Source organism: Brassica napus, chromosome C2 (assembly GCF_020379485.1).
Source record: "Brassica napus cultivar Da-Ae chromosome C2, Da-Ae, whole genome shotgun sequence".
Lineage (NCBI taxonomy): Eukaryota > Viridiplantae > Streptophyta > Magnoliopsida > Brassicales > Brassicaceae > Brassica > Brassica napus.
In genome coordinates, this window is record NC_063445.1 from 30,499,960 (window position 1) to 30,521,411 (window position 21,452).

The 21,452-nt window shown below is 36.6% G+C and overlaps 1 protein-coding gene and 1 non-coding gene across 2 annotated transcripts; both read left to right on the forward strand.

The window, feature by feature from the left end:
* The first annotated feature begins 7,177 nt into the window (after positions 1-7,177).
* On the forward strand, positions 7,178-7,284 carry LOC125582752. The gene has a single exon (XR_007320206.1). It is a non-coding gene; the product is annotated as a small nucleolar RNA R71 (small nucleolar RNA).
* Positions 7,285-17,883: 10,599 nt separating this feature from the next.
* LOC106347486 (F-box protein At4g00755) lies at positions 17,884-19,975 on the forward strand. The gene is made up of 5 exons (XM_013787025.3): positions 17,884-18,078; positions 18,302-18,435; positions 18,546-19,123; positions 19,215-19,333; positions 19,426-19,975. Exons 2-5 carry the CDS (start codon positions 18,321-18,323, stop codon positions 19,697-19,699), a joined length of 1,086 nt encoding a protein of 361 aa, XP_013642479.2. The 5' UTR covers positions 17,884-18,078; positions 18,302-18,320; the 3' UTR covers positions 19,700-19,975.
* Positions 19,976-21,452: the final 1,477 nt, after the last annotated feature.

The following is a 21,452-nucleotide window of genomic DNA, read 5'->3' on the forward strand; positions in this document are numbered from 1 at the left end:
ATGAAGCGATAATGAAAGAAGGAAGAAGAGATCACACCAGTCCTCACCTTAGCCTTAGATCTGCAAACATAAGGGATGGGATAATCGGATATACAAAATAAGGATTTCATCGAACCCGATCTACAAGAGAAAGGATTGTTGCTACCACCAAAATACATGGGATGAGATATCTAAGATAAGAGAGAAGAAAGAGAAAGAAAACTAAGGTTCATTACCTCATCGGTGACAAGATCTAGAAAGAAGAGAAGAATAGATCTATACACGAACTTGGATCGGTTTGTTTGGGATATCCGATAGCTTGGTTCCGGCGTGCAACAAACGATGAACAGCGAGGAAAGAGAGGTTGGCCGAGAGAGAACGATAGAGAAGAGAAAAGGAGAAAATTTGATGGCTAGGATTTTCAGATCTCTATGGAACTCTGCAAGGCTTCGGTCTGGTTTTTAAATGGAAGAGAAGAAAAGGGGAAGACTCAGTTTTATAGGAAAATCATGCAGTTCAAATTAACCCTAGAGCCAACTCTCTCAAATAAGAGATCAGTTTGTATTACTTAGGGATCAAATCCATAGAGAGCGGGGCACACAATAGATCAGATTAAACGTAAGACTAAGTTAGGTAAAAAGATATTAAAGCAGTAAATAATTTATAAAACAGTAAGTAAGATAGATGTGGTTGATAAATAGATAAGAAGGAAGCTAGACTTTCAGGTTTATGTAATCTAAATTATGATTTTGATGCTAAGAACATGTGATAATTAATCCTAGAACTCGAATGCAATCGTAAGATCTCCAGCTCTCACTGTGAGTCTACATGTTTAAATCTGTATCCATACTTTCATATCCGAAATGGAATGAGTGTCGATCGATACACCTATAGTGTGTCGATCGATACGCTTTCAAACAAGCTTAATGTTCAGATCGATAAGTTAATCAAGTCGATTAAACTAGCTAGATATAGCTCGTGCCTAACAACTTAGCTCAACAGAATTATGTTCAGGTATGAATCTACTCTCGCAATTGTTAGTCTTAAGATCATGATTCTAGTTAGCTACTTTAGAATGCAAACAATAAGATCTAACTCTGTGAAGGATTTTAGATAATCAACTTAGCAATTCTATAATCAATTCATCATAACCATATTAAACTCTAAGTCTAACAAATTATTCTACTCAGACATAATCAAGCAAGACATAAAGATAAACATGATGAATTGCATAATGAGATTAGAGATAAAAAAACCGGAGTTCCAATACAATACTCTGAAGGAGTTCTTGGATCTTCTCTCCAAACTTTAAAAAGATTCTAAGAAGGGTTGACTGCCTAAAACCACCCGTAGACATATACACCCTACTTATTCCCCCCAAACTATCAAGCTCTTGACGAATCCCCCCAAACTTATAATTCCTCTTTAGATCTCCCTCACAATGTTTTTATTCCCCCCTCTCTAATCCAATTTCGAAATCGCGATTATAGATTAATTAATTGCGTTTTGTATCCAGCGATTGCCCCAAAAAAGGATCTGACCTGACATTAAAAACAGAACCGACCCGACACAGATTTTAAAACATAACTCAAGTCAGTTTGGGATTATTATGAGGGTTTCTTCTATTTCTTAATTCAACGACACAGAGGACTCCGAAAGAAAGACTGGAAACAGAGAGACGACGACGAGAGAGAGAGAGAGATGAAGAGAGAGCCAAAGACGAAGAGAGACTGCAAGAGAAGAGAAACGAAAGAGAGACTGCAGGAACAAGACATGATGTTGTAGTCCAACTCCATCTTCATCTCTCTCTCTCTCTCTCTCTCTCTCTCTCTCTCTCTCTCTCTCTCTCTCTCTCTCTCTCTCTCTCTCTCTCTCTCTCTCATCATCTCTCTGTCTCTCTGTTTCCAATCTTTCTTTCCGAGTCCTCTCTGTCAAAAACGAATGTGGAAAATAAACGATTTACCCTCCTAAAAATTCCAAATTGATTTGAGTTTTTAATATCTGGGTCGGGTTGGTTATGTTGTAAATGTCGGGCCGGGTCCTTTTTTTGGGCAATCGCTGGATACAAAACGCAATTAATTAATCTATAATCGCGATTTCGAAATTGGATTAGAGAGGGGGAATAAAAACATTGTGGGGAGATCTAAAGATGAATCATAAGTTTTGGGGGATTTGTCAAGAGCTTGATAGTTAAGGGGGGAATAAGTAGGGTGTATATGTCTACGGGTGGTTTTAGGCAGTCAACCCTGCTAAGAATAATAAAATCAAATTTGTGTCTCTCTGCCTAAACACTGGCATAAACATATATATTTTAGGTCAAAACTCGTCAGGAGCATTCTTGTAATTTTGTGGAAACTTCTGTGCCTAATTCTTGATCTTGATCCGACAAGGCCTTTCTCGCTAGGGTGTAGATCGACATCAAGGATGAGTGTCTACCGTCACTTCCTCTGCACAACGACTCTGTCTAATCTTTGCTCAGCTACGGGTTCTGCTCCCTTTTAGCTCCATAAACTCCACAATGCTCCAGAACATACATTGATATTACGTGTATACGCACACCAATTAACCTAATGTGCACACTACCACAATCAAATGGTATGTCGATGTAGCACTTTAGGATCGAATCCACAGAGACCAACGATTACACTTTATTTCTATAGGATCAATATCAAGCTAAAACAATATGGGGGTTTTGAGATAAGGGTATCGTAACAGAAAATAACAAACTATTTTAAGGGGTTTCAGATGATTAAAAGAGCTAGGTTCAGGGTGATTCATCGGGATACTTAGGATCATGAGCTACACAACTATTCAGGAAGGCAATAAGAGCCAATCTAGAACTTGAACAACAAGAATAGATAAACCCACAGTCGTGGTGTCTACCAATTTATCAAGCAATCCTAATGCCTAAACTGTCGTTTGGATCAGAGAATGATGACAAGCATTAAGTTCAGATTCAATTGGTTTACGATTTGACTTAACATTAGCTTTCGTTGGCTAAGGACAAATCGCCTATCTATGATTTTTCTAGCAATCTAAAACACTTTTGATGATTAGATTAAACCTATGATCAGATGATAAATGGCCAGTTTAACACAAGCATTAAGATTAGCAATATACAGAGATATCAAGGAATAACAATCCTATTTGTGTCTAGCTCATTGATCCATGATCCCTAACACCCTAAACCTAACAACGACTACTCAGCCATGAACAGGGAAATCACAGAGACAATATATGAAGAAAACATGATGAATCAATAAATAAATAAGATAGGGTTTAGGAATCTTCTCAAGGTGAGAGAGATGAAGCCTTCTCCCTTTCAAGGTAGCAAATCTTTAAGTACAAAAGTCTCCAATGGTTTCTTGTGTCAAAAACATCGTAGAATGATAATAAAAGATATATATGCAGGTCTCTGGCGGGTGCAGAAGAGAAAATTGGGATCATTAGGGCAAATCCCGAAATATTAGAAGTTTCCTTAAAAATATATGCCGCTGGAACATGCACTCGGATTTCTCCTCTCGACCAGGAACAGTCGTCAGACTGTTCTGCGTGAAAATCACCAAATTGCATTGTTTCTCTCCTCTTTTCCTCCAACTGGTCTATCTCCCATCCAATGCAACTCCGGACCTGTAATGACTCGAAAAGGACTAGGAAGATTCGATAAAGACTTGAAAACCAATTAGAAAACATATATACAAGATGCCAAAAACACAATATATCAATTCCCCCAGACTTAGATCCTTGTTTGTCCTCAAACAATGTCAAGTATCAAGAACATGGAGAAAGGTTTGAAAGTATGGGAACTCTCATATTCTCAGCAACCATACTTTAACCACGAATCTCCGAATCATACAAGCAGTAAAACTAGGACAACACACCCTTACCAAAACCCCACTGACTGCTGTTCAAGATCGGCTCCATACTCTATATCTCAAACCTGAAAATGCAACACTATCGAGACAGAACTCCCTACATTCATTTAAGAGTAGCGTGAGCTTCTCATCACATGCACTATTCAGGGTAGACGGTCTAGGTGTGGAACAAGCTATTTAATGGTGGAGTTAAGAGTGTTTAGGGGCTACCATTTCATTGTAGAGGATGCAGGATATCACACAAAATGGCAAGAGATGATAGATCCATTGATGTCCACAGCCTCTACTCGTTTTTGCTATATCTGGTGCGACTGTTCTGATGACGGAACAGGCGACTGATTGTTCTGCTTTCCACTTTCCTCTACATACTCTTCAATACTTGGTACCAACTTTTGCTCGACCTTCCCAGTGGCTCTATGTTTCTTTTCTTTCTTCCCCTTCTCCATCACATTATTCTCGTTTTTTCGTTTTTTTTTTTGAAGACTGATATGGTGATGTGACGAAGAAGGAGGTAATACATTATCATTCTGAGTGCCACTAGTGGTTCTGATTTCGCGACCATTCTGGTTCTCCACCCCTGCTCTTGCGCAGTTCATTGGTTATGGAGCGGTTGCTCCCTTAATCTACTTGTTCTCCTTTCTGACTGAATTTCTGCAGCAGTAACGAGTAAGAGGTTGTGTTGATCCTTTCCTCTCCGACCCTTTTGCACATATCTGCACATATATCACTGAAAAACAAATGCATGAAGATGGAATAAAGGCCAAGGTGCAGGGTGGGAACTAGCTAAAGATGAGCTAGCCACTCAGGATCAGCAAGATGGATAAAAAGGATAAGAAGTCCTGAGTGTGTTCTCGTTTCCCTGATCTAATGCCCATAACAAGAAGAATTTCAGTCAAGATTAAGTTCAAGTTAGGTGGAGTTAAGTCTACCCAGTGTAACCTGATCGACTGAGAACTTCTCGAGAATCAAGTGAGATATGTCAGGGTGTTCCAGGTCCACATGTGTGTCTTTCGCCACTGCTGAGGTCACTGAATAAGATAGCTAAAGCATGAGGTGGTTAGTGATCAACACGGAATAAGGTCCTAATTTCCACAAAGTTTTGACTGACTCAATCCTAAAAACTGACTCAAACTGACTCAAAAGAAAAACAAAAAAAAAAGAAATGAGTTAGTAAACGACAAAAACCCTCCTCCAGACTTACTTCACACTGTCCTTGGTGTGAAAATAAATCAGAGAGAAGGTGAAAACAAGAATGAACACATTTTTTTTTTGGTTGAGATACTTACCTGAGTGGAGCGGGCGCTCCATGAAAATTTTGGGTGTTCTATCGTCAGATGGTCGCCTGGAACAACTGCTCTTTTCAGGGGCAAGTTGTTCCGTTGCTTCAACCTAGAATTTTTGAAGTATCTCGATTTTTTTTGCTTTTTGACCTGAGACTCAATAAACTAAAACAAAAAATAAGTAAACAAAAGCAAATCCAACTTATATTTACACTTACCAGTGGGTTGCCTCCCACCAAGCGCTTGGTTTAAGTCACTAGCTTGACTTGGTGACTGGGATTAGTCGGGTTGATCATGATGGCTTGTTCCAAAACAAGCTCCACAATCAGACATGTTCAGATTTAGAACTCTGCTCAGCAACCTCTTCACAGCAGCTTCTCCTTTCTCTTTCAGCTCATGTGTGAGAATTTCTCTGACTTTAGAGAAAGGTTTAGAGGTACCCTTACACTTTACCTCATACTCAATGGATTTCTCATCACACTTCTGCGGTATCAAAGTCATTGTAGGATCGGCCTTGACCCTTTTCTTTTGGACTTTTTCTTTCACCCTTGCATTCCCACTGAGTTTCTTGGTATTAGTGTGAGGATCTCCATCCAGGACTTCTTTGATCTCACCCTTTTTACCAAGCTCCTTCTTAGGAACAATTTCCAGCTGTTCTCCACTAACCACTAAGATGCAAGAGGCATAGCGGATTTGTGATCTGGTTGGGACAGCCTTGTAGAAAACCTTCTTGTTGATGTTGGAGAAGGAGACTCTCTTATTAGGCATGTCGACGATTGCTCCAACTGTAGCCATAAATGACCTTCCAAAGATCAAAGGCATGTCATGATCCTTCCTCATCTCAACAACTTGAAATTCAGTATGGAGCACACAGTCCCCAACCTGGACAGGAAGATTGCGAATGGTTCCATAAGGGACTGCCATGGAAGAGTTTGCAAAACCCAGCTTCACCTGAGAAGGCTCAACATAAAAAATGCCCAGCTCGTCTAAAATCGCTTTTGAGACAAGGTTCACACTAGACCCAGAATCACAAAGAGCTTCCTTGAATTCCACTCCAGCAATGGAACAAGGAAAAACAAACTTTCCAGGGCCATCCACCTTAGGCAATACCTTCAGTGATGGTGTCAATGCTTCAGTAAAGAGAGCCTTAATTTCCTCACGAGTTTCTCTGCAATTTTTGAAGAACATATAAGCTTGTTCAAATGAGATTTTTTTGAGAAAGCCTTCTTACCATCTTCCTAAACCCAGCCAGCTGCTCTGCACTAATAGGATCCATCAGATGTTTAAGTGGAATTGGATAGGGAACCTTAGGAACATAGACTCGCACTGGTGGAGTCTCAGCAGGTTCGCTAGGAGCAGTCACTTTAGAGCTAGCATACTGCTATGTGTTCTCTTCTGCGCCTAGAACAGTCTCAGCGAATGGCTGCCCTATTGCATTACAGTACTCAGTCCTAGGATTTTTATCAGTTTTTCCAGGGAGCGTCCCGTGTTGCCTCTTGACACTCTCAGCTGTTTGAGCAAGCTAACATCGATCTTTATTATGTGGCTCGCAACAGCGTCATACTTGGCATTCAGCTCAGTGAACATGTTCCCCATCCTGGTGTCGATTTCCGTGGTTACCTGATTCAACGCCTTGGCCTGAACCTGCAACAGCTGTTGCATCATCATACCCAGACCCTTCAGCTCATCTGGTTGACTGTTCCCGGTAGCTGGAACAGCTTGCCGATTGCTCTGCGGTTGTCGCTGGTTCTGGTTCTGAATCTGACCAGCCGTAGCTTGCTCCATGCTGAAGACGTGCCCTTGGTTGTTTTTCAGTAGTTGATCAACCTTGGCAGTCAGCTCATCTATCTTCTGGGTGTCAGAATTTTTCCCTTTCTTGGAGCCATGTTCTTATTGGCTGAGGTAGCAGCCATGTTCTCAATCAGCTCAAACGCTCCATCAGTGGTCTGAGTCATGAAATCTCCATTGCTGGCAGAGTTCATAGCACTCTGAAATTCGCAGTCAACTCCATCATAGAAAATTTCCAAGAGGTAGTCATCATCAAATCCATGGTGAGGACATTCTCTGCGATAGTCATTGAAGCCCTCCCATGCGTCGCAGAAAGGCTCATCAGTGAGCTGTCTGAAAGAGGTGATCTTGTTCCTCAATGCTGTTGTTCTCGCTTTAGAGTATAAATGGCTGAGGAACACTGATCGGACCTGTTCCCATGAAGTGAGAGAGCAGGTAGGGAGAGTCTTCAACCACCGTGCAACTTTTCCATCAAGAGAGAATGGGAAAAGCATGCACCTGATGTAGTCTGGTGGCACACCATTCGCGCGAGTGAAACTACAGACTTTTTTGAAACTCTCAATATGCTTTATTGGAATTTCTGTAGAGAGACCAGAGAACATTTTTCTCTGTACTAGACCGATCAAAGCATGCTTGATATCGAAGTCCTGCCTGGTGCAGGGTGGGGGAACAATGGCAGAGCGCGTAGTAGGGATGTTATGAGGAAGGTTTCTCTGTCCGATTGGAGCAGTCTGCGCATGTTGTTCCTGCCGCACGAGAACGGCCTGTTCAGCAGCATCCTGCTAAGCTTGGATGGTCTGCTGCATTTGAAGCATTTGTTATTGCATCTGTTGCAACTGAGCAATGAGTTGCTCTTGATTGCCGTAGTTGCCCATTATGGCGTTGTTCGGCCCTGATTGTTGACGGTTTGTTCTTTCTAACCTTGCTAGCTCCTGGTTACTAAATGTAACTAACTCTCTTGTGCGTTTCTCCGAGTATGTTTACTGGTCATGCACCTGAAAAATTAGCTGCAACAAAAAGGATATAGCAAGTTAGAGGTCTTAGACTAAATAAATAACCGAAAAATAAAGGTAAAAAGATGGTCCCCGGAAACGGCGCCAAATTGATATTACGTGTATACGCACACCAATTAACCTAATGTGCACACTACCACAATCAAATGGTATGTCGATGTAGCATTAGGATCGAATCCACAGAGACCAATGATTACACTTTATTTCTATAGGATCAATATCAAGCTAAAACAATATGGGGGTTTTGAGATAAGGGTATCGTAACAGAAAATAACAGACTAGTTTAAGGGTTTTCAGATGATTAAAAGAGCTAGGTTCAGGGTGATTCATCGGGATACTTAGGATCATGAGCGACACAACTATTCAGGAAGGCAATAAGAGTCAATCTAGAACTTGAACAACAAGAATAGATAAACCCACTGTCGTGGTGTCTACCAATTTATCAAGCAATCCTAATGCCTAAACTGTCGTTTGGATCAGAGAATGATGACAAGCATTAAGTTCAGATTCAATTGGTTCACGATTTGCCTTAACATCAGCTTTCGTTGGCTAAGGACAAATCGCCTATCTATGATTTTTCTAGCAATCTAAAACACTTTTGATGATCAGATTAAACCTATGATCAGATGATAAATGGTCAGTTTAACACAAGCATTAAGATTAACAATAGACAGATATATCAAGGAATAACAATCCTATTTGTCTAGCTCATTGATCCATGATCCCTAACACCCTAAACCTAACAAGCGACTACTCAGCCATGAACAGAGAAATCACAGAGACAATATATGAAGAAAACATGCTGAATCAATAAATAAATAAGATAGGGTTTAGGAATCTTCTCAAGGTGAGAGAGATGAAGCCTTCTCCCTTTCAAGGTATAAAATCTTCAAGTACAAAAGTCTCCAATGGTTTCTTGTGTCAAAAACAACGTAGAATGATAATACAAATAAGAAAAGATATATATGCAGGTCTCTGGCGGCTGCAGGAGAGAAAATTGGGATGATTAGGGCAAATCCCGAAATATTAGAAGTTTCCTTAAAAATCTCTGCCGCTGGAACAGGCACTCGGGTTGCTCCTCTCGACTAGGAACAGTCGCCAGACCGTTTTGCGTGAAAATCACCAAATTGCACTGTTTCTCTTCTCTTTTCCTCCAACTGGTCTATCTCCCATCCAGTGCAACTCCAGACCTGTAATGACTCAAAAAGGACTAGGAAGATTCAATAAAGACTTGAAAACCAATTAGAAAACATATATACAAGATGCCAAAAACACCATATATCATACATAAACCTGTAAAGATTCTAAAATAGACTCTAAACATAACATAAAGACTCTAAATAGAACATATATTATGGCATAAATAGTGGTAAACACCATAGTATATCAGAAAAGAAGAGGAAGCCCTAAGTTTACTACTCCGGCCAAAATTACAACAAAGAATTGAAGGAGATAGGCTTCGGTCCAAAGTAATAAAAAACAAAGAAGTCCACATACCGGCGGGCCGGGATGTGACAGCATCACTATGTGTTGCTTAGCATAGTCGTCTTCTCCAAGTCCAGGAGAACGAATCTGATCATTACCCCATGTAGCATGTATGTTTCTCGACTTTTGCATGACCATTTCCATGAACATCCTATGATTCGTGTGTGTGGGATATACAAAGATACACTGCTCTACAGTTCTTGTTCAAACGATTTGTTTGATGATAAAAAATCTACAAACCATAACCATCCAAATTCTATTTACCCATTTGATCGCATAATCATCAACCACAGCTTCTCTAGTGCCATTCATATATTATCAGAGAGAGACAAACAAAAAGATTTTAGATGGAGAAAACGAGGAACCTCAAGTCTTTCAATCGAGAGTGACTCGGAAGCGCTGGTTATGTAAGACTCAATGGCTTCTCTCACCATATCCGCCGGAGAAGAAAAACAAAGCGGTGTTCCTAATATTGGTTCAACTGATTCGAAGCCACGCACGTGAGTCTACACATACATGACGTAATGAATATTTTTTTTTGTCATCAACATATATATTCATTTAAGACTCTTCGAACCATCTTGGTAACTTTGCGTCCATGTTAACGACGAAGGATGATTGTTTCCCAAAACTGAGTGGCAGGTTGTCGACACTTTTATTCTGCGTTCTGAGTACATGTATGATCTCTGAGTGATTAAAACTCTCTCTCAGGATCCAGATATCTTCCAAATAGATTGTGTATGCTGTCCATTCTATCGGTTCGGAAACCATCTTCACCAATTGGGAACAGTCTGTTGCAAACATCACATGAAATTACCGTAAATTCCTCATGCTTTCCAATGCCCGGATGAAAGCTTCTATTTCGGCATGGAGGGGTGATAGGCTAGCCATCGTGTTTCTAGCCCCCATCAATCTGTCAAAACCTTCTAGAGTGCTATACCATCCTTGTCCTGAAAAATATCTTGTATTCCAGGATCCATCTGTGAAACACTATCGTCCATGAATCAGAGGCAGTGAGATAATAAGTTGATTCGAGATTTCGGCATCAACCTCTTGGCCTAAAAAAAAAATCTTTCTCGATAAATTCGGTTGATTAGGATAAAATTTGATTCCTTAGGAGTCGTATACATGCACGTTAAGTAGTCATGCATTTTGATAGGAACTCCCAATTCTCTGGCAAAGACAGCTCTTTTGATCATTTCTTCGCATGTACTTGCAGTAGCATTCAAATAATGTCCTTTGATTTCACATGTATATACTTGGTTATATTTCATCTCGCCAACAAGTTTCGCAAGGATCATAACGGGCCTATTGTTCCGATGGAGAGAAGAACCTATGATTAACTTTTCAGGAAATTTCCAGAGAATGGTATACAAAGTCAACATATTGTAATGAATACAAATGAAATCGCGAAAGTATGTACATACATTTCATATTCTATTTCATTTAGATTTAATGTAACAGGAGAAAGGTTTTCCATTGCATACCACAGTATCTACAACTCCTTTACGGGCCTATACATAATGAATTGGTGTGGTATATTGATATAATAACATATGAACAGTAAGAACTAGCATTTTTATTCCCTTTTATCCCACTTCACACCCGGGAAGGCACTTGTGGCATTTTCTCTACCCCTTCTTACTCTGAAAAAAAAAACAGGGACACCTTGCGGTCATGGTTTCTCTTGGATATATGGTTCATCTAGGGTAGGGTTGGGACTTCGGGTATTTGGATCAGTTCCGGGTAAGACCTGTTCGGTTCCGGGTAAATCGGTTATTTAGAAACTGTATCCAATGAGTACTTGGTCGACTTATGGTTCGGTTTCGGATCGGTTCTGATCGGTTCCAGGTCTGTTAGGATATACAAGTTTATACCCGAAATATTATACTTTTATTTATATTTTTCTTTTATATATATATTTTTTTTTTCTTAAGAAAATAAATCAAAATCGCCTATATGTTAATAAGATGTAGTTAAGTTCAACAAAGTCAAGGTGGTCTAGTGGCATTGCACAGGTAACTTGGCCTTATCAACATGGGTTCACGCCCAGAGAATACAATTATGTGTTTATACAACATATAATTCAGTTAAATCAGGTACCCGATCGGTTACGGGTAAAAACCGAAACCGAACCGATACCCATGGGTAAACAATATCATTATCCATCGGTTAAATAGACTATGACCGAAACCGGACCGAACCGGTCAATCTTGGGTCGGATCCGTTTCGGGTATTCGGTTCCGGTTAAATGTCCCAGCCCTAATCCGGGGGACCCAATCTTTTTTATCTAATATATTTCTAAAAAGTGAAAAACTAAGTAGTATTTATCAAATTTGTTCCTATCTAAGGGAACGCCATTGAACCAAACGACAAAGACATTGTTGAAAAAATATGGCTTTTTCTTGAACAAAAATGGTGATATTGTTCTTCCGGAACTGCTTTCCTATGCTGTGCAAGTCGTCGAGAATTTGATGTTTGTGCCTCAAACCATAGGGCTGCTTCTTCAGTTTCTCTAATCGGATGTAATCAATAATTACTTTAACAATATTTATACTCTTTAAACCCTTTAACTTTTGTTCAATCTTAGTTTCTCCCTATTCTTATTTATTTCTTTTTTTCTACTATCAATATTAGTACAACTTCAAATTTATTATTACTTTTAAAAGTACATTTTTTGTTAACACTAATATTAAAAGTCAAGTGATGATTGAGTTTGACTTTCCGATTAGGCATTTGGTCCGGCCGAATCTGACCACATGAGACCACCATTGACCATGGTTGCTTAAGTGGTGCTTAGCAATTTTTTAATTAAAAAAAAAAGAAAGAGAAGAAGAAGAAGAAGCAGCGTTTCTGCTGCTTGTTTAAGCATCGCTGTTTGTTCTGTTTGCGGGCCCCACCGATACGTGGTGGCCCGCGATTGATCTTTTTTTTTAATTTTTTTAATTTTTTTTTAATCAGGAAAAAAAATTAAAAAAAGAAAGAAAATTAAGCACTTCTAATTGTTTGTTAGGGTTAATGATGCTCTGAGAATCTTTACAAGTACTTTGATTTACAGTGTAGACAATTAGATTCATCACCAAAAATATTTTAATAAATTTATTAATTAATGATAAATATATTTGGAGATTTTGTCAAAAATAATCAATCAAAAATACATATAAATAAAAAAAATAACATAGTTACACCAGGCTTTGTTATTCTTTATCTTTTTTTTTTATAATAACTATTTTGATAAAAATGAAAAGTGGTAGCATGAAAGTGGTGAACATGTAATTTCTCCAACAAAAAAAACAGAACTTATTTTTACTAATATAGCCCCATTAAGTCTTTTGAGTCTTCTGTTAAGTCTTCTTGACGACGTCCACGGAAGTCGTCTGGTATAGTTGATCTTAAAAATAATTTATAAATTTTGTAAAAAATATTTTGATAAGCGAAAAATTAAAATCATGTAATTATAAACAGTTTTAAGTGATATAAATTAAGATATAATAAAATTGAATTGTTTTCAACATAGATGAGTGAAAGTAGTGAATCATGATATTCTTTGGTTTAGGGTTTGACAACATATGTTGTAGCATTGTATGTATTCTTAGGGTTAGATTTTGGAAAGCTTAAATGTTTTTTTGAAAATTTAAATTTTTATCTACATGTGATTATTTATGTGTATAGTAAACACTTTTTAAGTTTAATTTGATTTTATGAAGTGTTTAGTTAGTTAATTTAGTTTAGGGGTTATGTTTAGGGTCTAGACGACTAACATGTAAGTCATCTAACTCCCGCTAAAAATATTTTAGTTTCCCGCTAAAAATATTTTAGTTTTCCGCTAAAAATATTTTAGTTTCCCGCTAAAAATATTGAAGTCTTCTGGGTAAGTCGTCTAGTAAGTCTTCTGGGTAAGTCGTCTAGTAAGTCTTCTGATCGAAAATATTTAACCTTATTGGAATTTTTGTCTCCATATATAAAGAAAAATTTACACATTCTCTCTCCTCCTCTCAAATGGTTGCAACAAAAATGGTATGTTCCTCATTCTAAAACTCTCCAACCTCTCTCTAATTTCTTTCAACTTATAAACACCAAACTTTATATCAATTTATTGTTTTTATCTCATGTCTTTCTTACTAGTTTATCTTGTTTTTGCAGGTTTTTCATCACATGGTTCTCATCTTCCACTCATTTAAAGGTAGATTTATTAATTTTAGATATGTATTTTTGTGTGTTCTATAAATGTAGATCTATCTAATATTCCACTTATTTTCTCTGTTTTTAAACCATTTGAACGTTTTTGGAGATGCAGATTTTTCAGATCTGAAAGACTTCTGGGCTAGAAGACTTCTAGACGACTTCCAGGAAGTCTTCTGGCGGAGTTTTCTCCCATGTCTCCCTTTCATAATAGATCTGAGCGTTTTGGTAAGTTCTTATGTCTGATTTTTCTTCATTTGGTAACCTCCTGTTACATAAAATTCATACATTTTTCCCAAACTAAAACTCTCCAAACCCACTCTAATCTCTTTGACTTGAAAACACTAAACTTTATATAAATTTTTCATTTTTGTCTCATGTCTTTCTCACTAATCTATCTTTTTGTTGCAGGTTTTAATCAGATGCTTCTCATCTTCCACTTGGATATGTACTTTGTGTGTTCTATAAAAGTATGTCTATCTAATTTTCCACTCATTTTCTTTATTTTTAAGCCATTTGAACGTTTTTTAATATGATATGCAGATTTTTCAGATTTGGGTTTGATATACATGTTTTTCAGATCTGGATCAGACTTTAGAAGACCTATGGGAAGTCTTCGCGGAAGTCTTCTAAAATATAATGCGCTAGAAGAAGTCTTCCAGACGACTTCAAAGAAGTCTTCAAAGAAGTCTTCCAGACGACTTCAAAGAAGTCTTCCAGACGACTTCAAAGAAGTCTTCCAGACGACTTCCAGGAAGTCTTATGACGGGGTTTTCTTCCATATCAAGTGGAGTCTAAGCTTGTCTTTGTAGAGGGATGATCTATAATAGTTTTGTTTGTGGTCTGTTTTGTGATTTGCATGTGTACCCCTTTAGTTGTGACTTTTTTTGTAAATTTGAAGAGATATTAATGAAAAACTTTGGTAAATATGTTCATTTTCCACAACATTATCTTGCCAAAATTACTTGACATAATTGAAGTTATTGATACAACTTCAATAGCAAAACACAATAACACAAAAAATTAATCAAATTTATTTCAATTAAGGGAGAAGAATTCTCAAGAAAACTTAGTCAAATTCACAAAAGATAAAACATTGCATAAGTTGAAAGGTAGAACACTTTCATTAGATACATAAATAAAAAGTATATCTTATGATCTGAGAAGACACATTAAACCTTGTTAATTGATATTCTTGAAGTTACTTAACACTTTTGAAAATTGAATAAACATATCTTAAAGTTATATAACAAATTTACAAAAACTAACGTACAATTAACTAGAAACTTCACTAAGCATGAATGTTGGTAACCTCATAAATATCAACAATTAAGTTATAAATTTCATTCAGTAGCCCGAATATTGACTAATATACATGAATTAACAAAAAAAAATTAAAAAGTCTTTATAGTTTTAGAGAAAATGAAAGTTTATTAAACATTGACGTAGACGACTTCCACGGAGGTCGTCTAGTAGACTTCTAGGAAGTCGTCCATTTAGGTTAGTTTTGCAATTGATTTTTAACCTAGACGACTTACATGGAAGTCGTCCATCTTTGTTTGTTAAAAAAAAATTCGAGACGAGTTCCATGTAAGTCGTCTAGGAAAAACGGGTTAGTTTTGCATTTGACCGGATTATGTCAGAAATTTGACTTTTCCAGGACGACTTACATGTAAGTCGTCCAGTAGAAAATTTAAAAATTAATACTTTGTTATACCTAGACGACTTCCATGTAAGTCGTCTCAGGTTAGTTTTGCAATTGAAAAATAAAACAAAAAAAATTATTTTTTTCTAGACGACTTATATGGAAGTCGTCTGTCCGACGACTTACATGGAAGTCGTCCAAGATAAGCAAGGTTTGACCAGAATCTCAGAATAAAATCATGGACAACTTTCGTGTAAGTCGTCTGATGGACGACTTCCGTGTAAGTCGTCTAGACATAAATAATTTTATTTGTTTTACTTTTTAATTGTAAAACTAACCTGAGACGAATTACATGGAAGTCGTCTAAGTATAACAAAATATTGATTTTTTAATTTTCTACTGTTAGGGTTTCATGTAAGTCGTCCAGGAAAAGTCAAATTTCTGACACAATCCGGTCAAATGCAAAACTAACCTGTTTTCCCTAGACGACTTACATGGAAGTCGTGTCGAATTTTTTTTTTAACAAACAAAGATGGACGACTTCCATGTAAGTCGTTTAGAAAAACACATTTAAAAGTCAATTGCAAAATTAACCTCTGCATTGACCAGAAGACTTCCAGAAGACGACTTACTTGGAAGTCGTCTGGACGAACATATCTGGAAAAAAAACTAATTTCATAGTTTCAACCAGTGAGATAACTTGTTTAGCACACAAAAGTCTTCTCCAAACACCCAGAATCTCAAACAAAAGTGACCCACCAAAAATAGTAAGCTTCAAAGGCTCTATGAACCATAAAATTTTTAGAATCAAAATCTTGAGGTTTTTTTTTGATGAATATGAAGAGAAAGTAAAGAGATGTTATTTTTAGTTCATAAGAATTGAGAAAAAAAGAGTGTAAATCGATTTTTAGGTGCATTAAGAGCGTCAAATTGTTGTTCATGGTGGTTGGTGTATTGATGGCAATGACAAAATTGTGAATACCTGAGGAAGATGAGGGTGATAGAATAAAATATGCATTTTCAAAAAAAAAAAAATGATGGCATTTTCGTGAATAATCTGAACTTTGGGGGTGAAAGAGGCAAATCAAAGTTCCAAAAAAACATGGTTAGTTTTGTGTTTGACTTTAAATTTTGAGTCATATTTGCAAAAAACCCTTAAAAATAACCAAGCATGTTATATATTTCTAGAACCAAAGAAATTGAAACCAAACAGAGAACAAAATGATACCTGAATTTATAAAATATTAATTATATACGAACAAATATTAATTATATTTTAATTTTTAAATAACCAAATATCCTAAAATACTATTTACAAACCGAATTACTCAATTTTTTTAATTTAAAATATTAAAAATTATCCTCATTATCAGATTTTTGTTATCTGAATAAGCCGAATTACTTGATATTTAAACTAAAAATCTCAAATTATATGACTTTTTTTAATCTATAAATATGTAATAATCCAAAAAATCAGAATCAAACTGAACTGAATTGGACCCAATTTTTTTTTTTTTTTTGCATATTGATCGGTTCCTAACTTTGCTATTGAACCGAGCCAAAAACTGAAATAACCCAACTGAAACGAAACAAAAATTTGCGGTTCCTAAATGAACCAAAACACCAAAAACCAAAATACCCAAACCAAATGTAGAAAACTAATAGTTCATCTACATTTAAATGGTGCAAAGAAAGCATTTTATTTTTAAAAATTATTTAACTCTTTTTAGTGGGTTACATATATGGTTCATAGACGAATTAAAATATAATCAATTTTTTATATTTGATCCAAATCTGTTGTCGAACCAGTAAACCTGGTGAAACATATATAATTTGGACTGGTTTATGTTATTCATGTAACATTCTATCAGACGTTCTACCAACTGATATGTTTCCATAATATTCAAATTTAGAGAAAACCTATTAACTAAAAACCTGATAAAATCCAAAAAACCGCCATTAACCAATGAACCGACACCGGCTAACATTCTATTGGACATTCTCAGAATTATTTTATAATATTTTTTTTAAATTGATTAAACATCTCATATACTTTATAAAATAGTACAGAAAACTGAATAAACTATTTTATTTGTCATATAAAGTAAACGCATTGTATTTATGTTATGAATTTTAATTTATATATTTTGTAATGATCAATACTATTATAATTTCAATGTATATAATTTATTTATTTTGTTTAGAGGCGTCATAACTGGTATATTTTATGTATACTTTTATTTGTTTCAAAAATTTTGAGGACCTTCATCTTGCTAATCCAGCCATTTCCGAATACAACGAGCTTAGAGTTATAATTAAATTAAATTTATATTTGTTAAAAGGTCATAGATGTAATGAATTAAATTAATGTGTAACTATAGTTCTAAGCCCAAAAACTAAAAGACAAAATACCTATTAATGAAAATTAAATTTTCTTTGTAAATTTGGAGGTATTTTTGGAAAAGCTGACATTTTTAGGCTTTGAATTGTTCTGTTTTGATAATATAGATAACTATCAATTACATTACATATTTAATTTAATTCACTATCACATATGATGCGGCGAATTAATTTTGGATTAAGAAAAGAAAAAGAAAAACAGAAAGTCATTAAATATTATTATTCTTAAAAAAGTAAAAAATAAGCGGTCTAAAAGACAGGACTAACCTTGCCGTGCGTCGACGATGTCGGCATATTGGTTGATAGAGACCCGAATGATTCCGCCAGGAATCGTCTGTTTTCGAACTTGTCCTTGTCTCTATTAAAACTAATCCCAATTCAATCGATAGGGTCACCGTCGCTCTTATCCGATTCTCGATTTAGAAACACAGGTATCAAATTTGTTCCATTCCATGCTTTCTTTCTATCTTTTTCATTTTTTTTTGTTGTGTCCGTTTTCATCGTCGATTCGCTGTATTATCGACACCCACCCTTTTTCCAGTCTGAATCGGTCATCGGAATTACAAGCGGTCGGGTCGTTTGATCGTATCGCTGTTTTTAGATGTTAAACCAAAACAATACAATGTAAAAGTTTCAATCTTTTTTTTTTCTAAGGAATTTGATCGAACCAAGGATGGATTTCGTTGAAAATCTTGATACCGACATGTCTCTAGCCATTCTTTACTGTCTTGATGACCCATCAGATCTTGTCCGTGCCAGTGCTGTCTCACGCTCCTGGCGAGACTTTGGTAAGAAACATCTTTTATTGTCCTTGAATTGAATCTTTAGTATTTTTACATCTTGTTCCCGTAAACCAGAACCCCAAGAATGTGTTTTTTTTTCTTCTTTTAACTTGCAGTGATTAAATACAGTCTCTCGAAGAACCTGTGCTTGAAGTTGTTCCATCAGCTAACTAGTGTGGATCGTATAATAGACGCAAGCAATGATATGAAGGAATCGTTTGAAGCCGGGTCAAGCAGCAGTCTCATGGATGATACAAGGGTACTAGAAAGAGAGCACAGGGTTTATGCCTTATTGGCTAAAGGATGCACATCTTCTCCTATCAGAAGCTGTATTGCCGATGCCATCATAGCCTCCAGTACCGATAATTTCCCAGCAGAGAGCATCTTGAACACACTGGACGAAAGAGATAGAATTGGTGGCACCCCTTCGTATTGGTCTAGTACAGGGCACCACAAGACTTCCGTGCCCGAAACACTTCTTTACCAGCTGAAGGGTGATTTGTGTGTCATTACTGAACTCAGCGTCCAGCCTTTCCAAGCTTATTTCCAGCCGGGTACACCGATATACTCGTCACATTATGTTCGTTTCCGGTTGGGTCACCTCGATAACAATGAAGCTGAGACAGCGGGAAAGATTCCTGTTGAAAACAAATATGTATGGACTTACACTTCACAAGAGTTTCCCATGGCTCAGGTAGGTGTGTCTGTGTTATCAATCATTAGCGAACATTTATACTCATTCTTCTTCAACTGTTCATTAACCCCAATGTTTGTAAACTGAGTAGGAGAATCGGTTGCAGAACTTTAAGCTTCCAGAACCGGTTATTTGCATTGGTGGGTATATGCTAGTCGAGTTTCTTGGTCGGGTTCAGACTCAAGAAATGGATGGCTTATACTACATATGGTACATCTTCTTCTCTCTCTCTCTCTCTCTCTCCCCCCCTATTTGTCTTTGAGAGTTTTTATAATTTTTTGATGATTGATGGGTTATTGCAGCGTGTCGCATGTGAAAGTGATGGGAAGATCACTAGCAAAATCGTTTCAGGTGGTGGATCCGGATGAGTCAGGGAAGTTTGGGTTGAAGGTGTTGAGTTACAGTGATCCACAAGAAATGGATGAGAACGAAGAAGAGGGGATAAGTCCGTTTAGGCCGATGAGAAATCTTGAACAGCTCTTGAATTTCCTGCACAGGCATCCTCTTGACGTCGAGTATGTTTGGCCTGAATCTGACGACGAGGAGGAGGAAGCTGAATCAGACGGTGAGGTTTAGTGTTTGAATCACTGTGGGGATGGGATGCATGCTGAATTGTGTCTCTTTTTCTTTCTTTCTTTCTTTTGATTTTTAGTTTGTATTTGCTTCTATTGTTGAAGAATCTTATAGGTGTTTTCCCATCTTTTGTGAGCGGTTTTTAAATGCTTCTTTCTTCTCCAGCCTCTTACAATGTGTTGTGTGGAGAGTTTTCTGAAATAATAACGTTACTACTTTTTTATGTATTCTGTTTCGTTCAAGTTTCACGTCCTTGGCAATGCAAGCTTGTTTTTATGATTCAAAAGTCTATCTTTGCTTTGGAACAAAAGAGAATTGAAAAAAACTATGTTGGATTGGCAACTATGGAAGTTTGAAAGTTTCCGAGAATAGATCAGTATTTTGTTCAGTCTGTCATTATCTTGAGATCTCCATCAAGAAGCTCTGCTTCTCTCTTTCCACACAACCATTACATCTTAACACTCCTAAACATATCACTTTCAAGATCTTTTCTTTTTCTTTTATTAGACATTTTCTTATCGACATTTTTACACCGGAGGCAAACAGAGCGTTTAAGGATGGAACTAAAGGCCAAGAATGTTCAAAGACTGCCTCTTGGAAGATTCAAATTCATGTTCCTTTCAAATGGGTTCAAATCGATTCCCAGAAGGCCTTCAATGATGTCAAAGAAGAAACAATCCAATGCATTGCAGGCTGTGTTTAGTGCCGTTAAGAACCTCCGTTCTAAATCCACCCCATCAGGTATTTTACCATAGAGCACTTCAACCAAGAACAAAGCAAGCATCACCATCGTACGCTGGAGCTCCTCCAAGGACCTGCTGCATGAAGACATATCACATTTCGAACCTCATCAGTACACAGCTAAGACAACCACGGGATCCTCCACCACCACCGGCACATCCTGCATCGTTAACAACATCAAAGTGTTTTTTTCCTTTTTCGACAATTAATTTTCTGATTATTTTTTTCATTTTTTTCATAAACATAATATAACTTAACAAATTTTTATTAGTTATCATTTTAGTGGTAAACTTACAAGTTCATAAGAAAAAACTCATTAAAATTTATCGGTTCAGATTCGGGTTTGCTTCGGATCATGTCGGATTTAATTGTCTAGAAATTGTTAATACCCGTTATTTCCTGGTTCCTAATTGTTTCGGATCGGTTCAGTATTTAGGATTCGAAAAAGACTGGAAAACCAAAAAAAATATGCTTAACTCGGAAACATATGCGAAAACAAAAAAATTGTAAAATTTTCAAATACCTGGAATTTTATCTAACATAGGACCCAAAGTCACAAAAAATAACCAAAATTTTATCTGATTATCCACCTTAAATTTATGAAAATCTAAAATATTACCCGAAATCTGAAATTACACACGAAAACTATAACCCAAAACTTAAAATAATATAGGTAATACCAAAAATATACTGAAACACACAACTCCAGGATCAATACCTATAGAGTTTTTCTTAAGTTTAACCCCTACGGTAAACCTCTACGTTTACCACTGCCATAATAACCAATACAATTTTGCCAAATCATATTTTGATTTTGAAATAAAAAGATAAAAAAAATAAAAATAGTAGTAATTACCAAGAAAAAACAATTCTTTTAACGCTGTTAACGTCATCAGCATAACATACTCTAAATATTAAACATTAAACCCTAAACGTCGTCAGCAAAACCTTAAACTCTAAATCTAGGTTTAGGGTTTACCCAAAGGTTTAGAGTTTTTTTTTTGTTTAATCAGGA

Bases quoted from the DNA above. Each gene is read 5' to 3' on its own strand.
- LOC106347486 (XM_013787025.3), top strand. From the start codon at position 18,321: ATGGATTTCGTTGAAAATCTTGATACCGACATGTCTCTAGCCATTCTT. The intron at 18,436-18,545 runs GTAAGAAACATC...TTTAACTTGCAG, and splicing joins ACGCTCCTGGCGAGACTTTG to TGATTAAATACAGTCTCTCG. The intron at 19,334-19,425 runs GTACATCTTCTT...GGGTTATTGCAG, and splicing joins GATGGCTTATACTACATATG to CGTGTCGCATGTGAAAGTGA.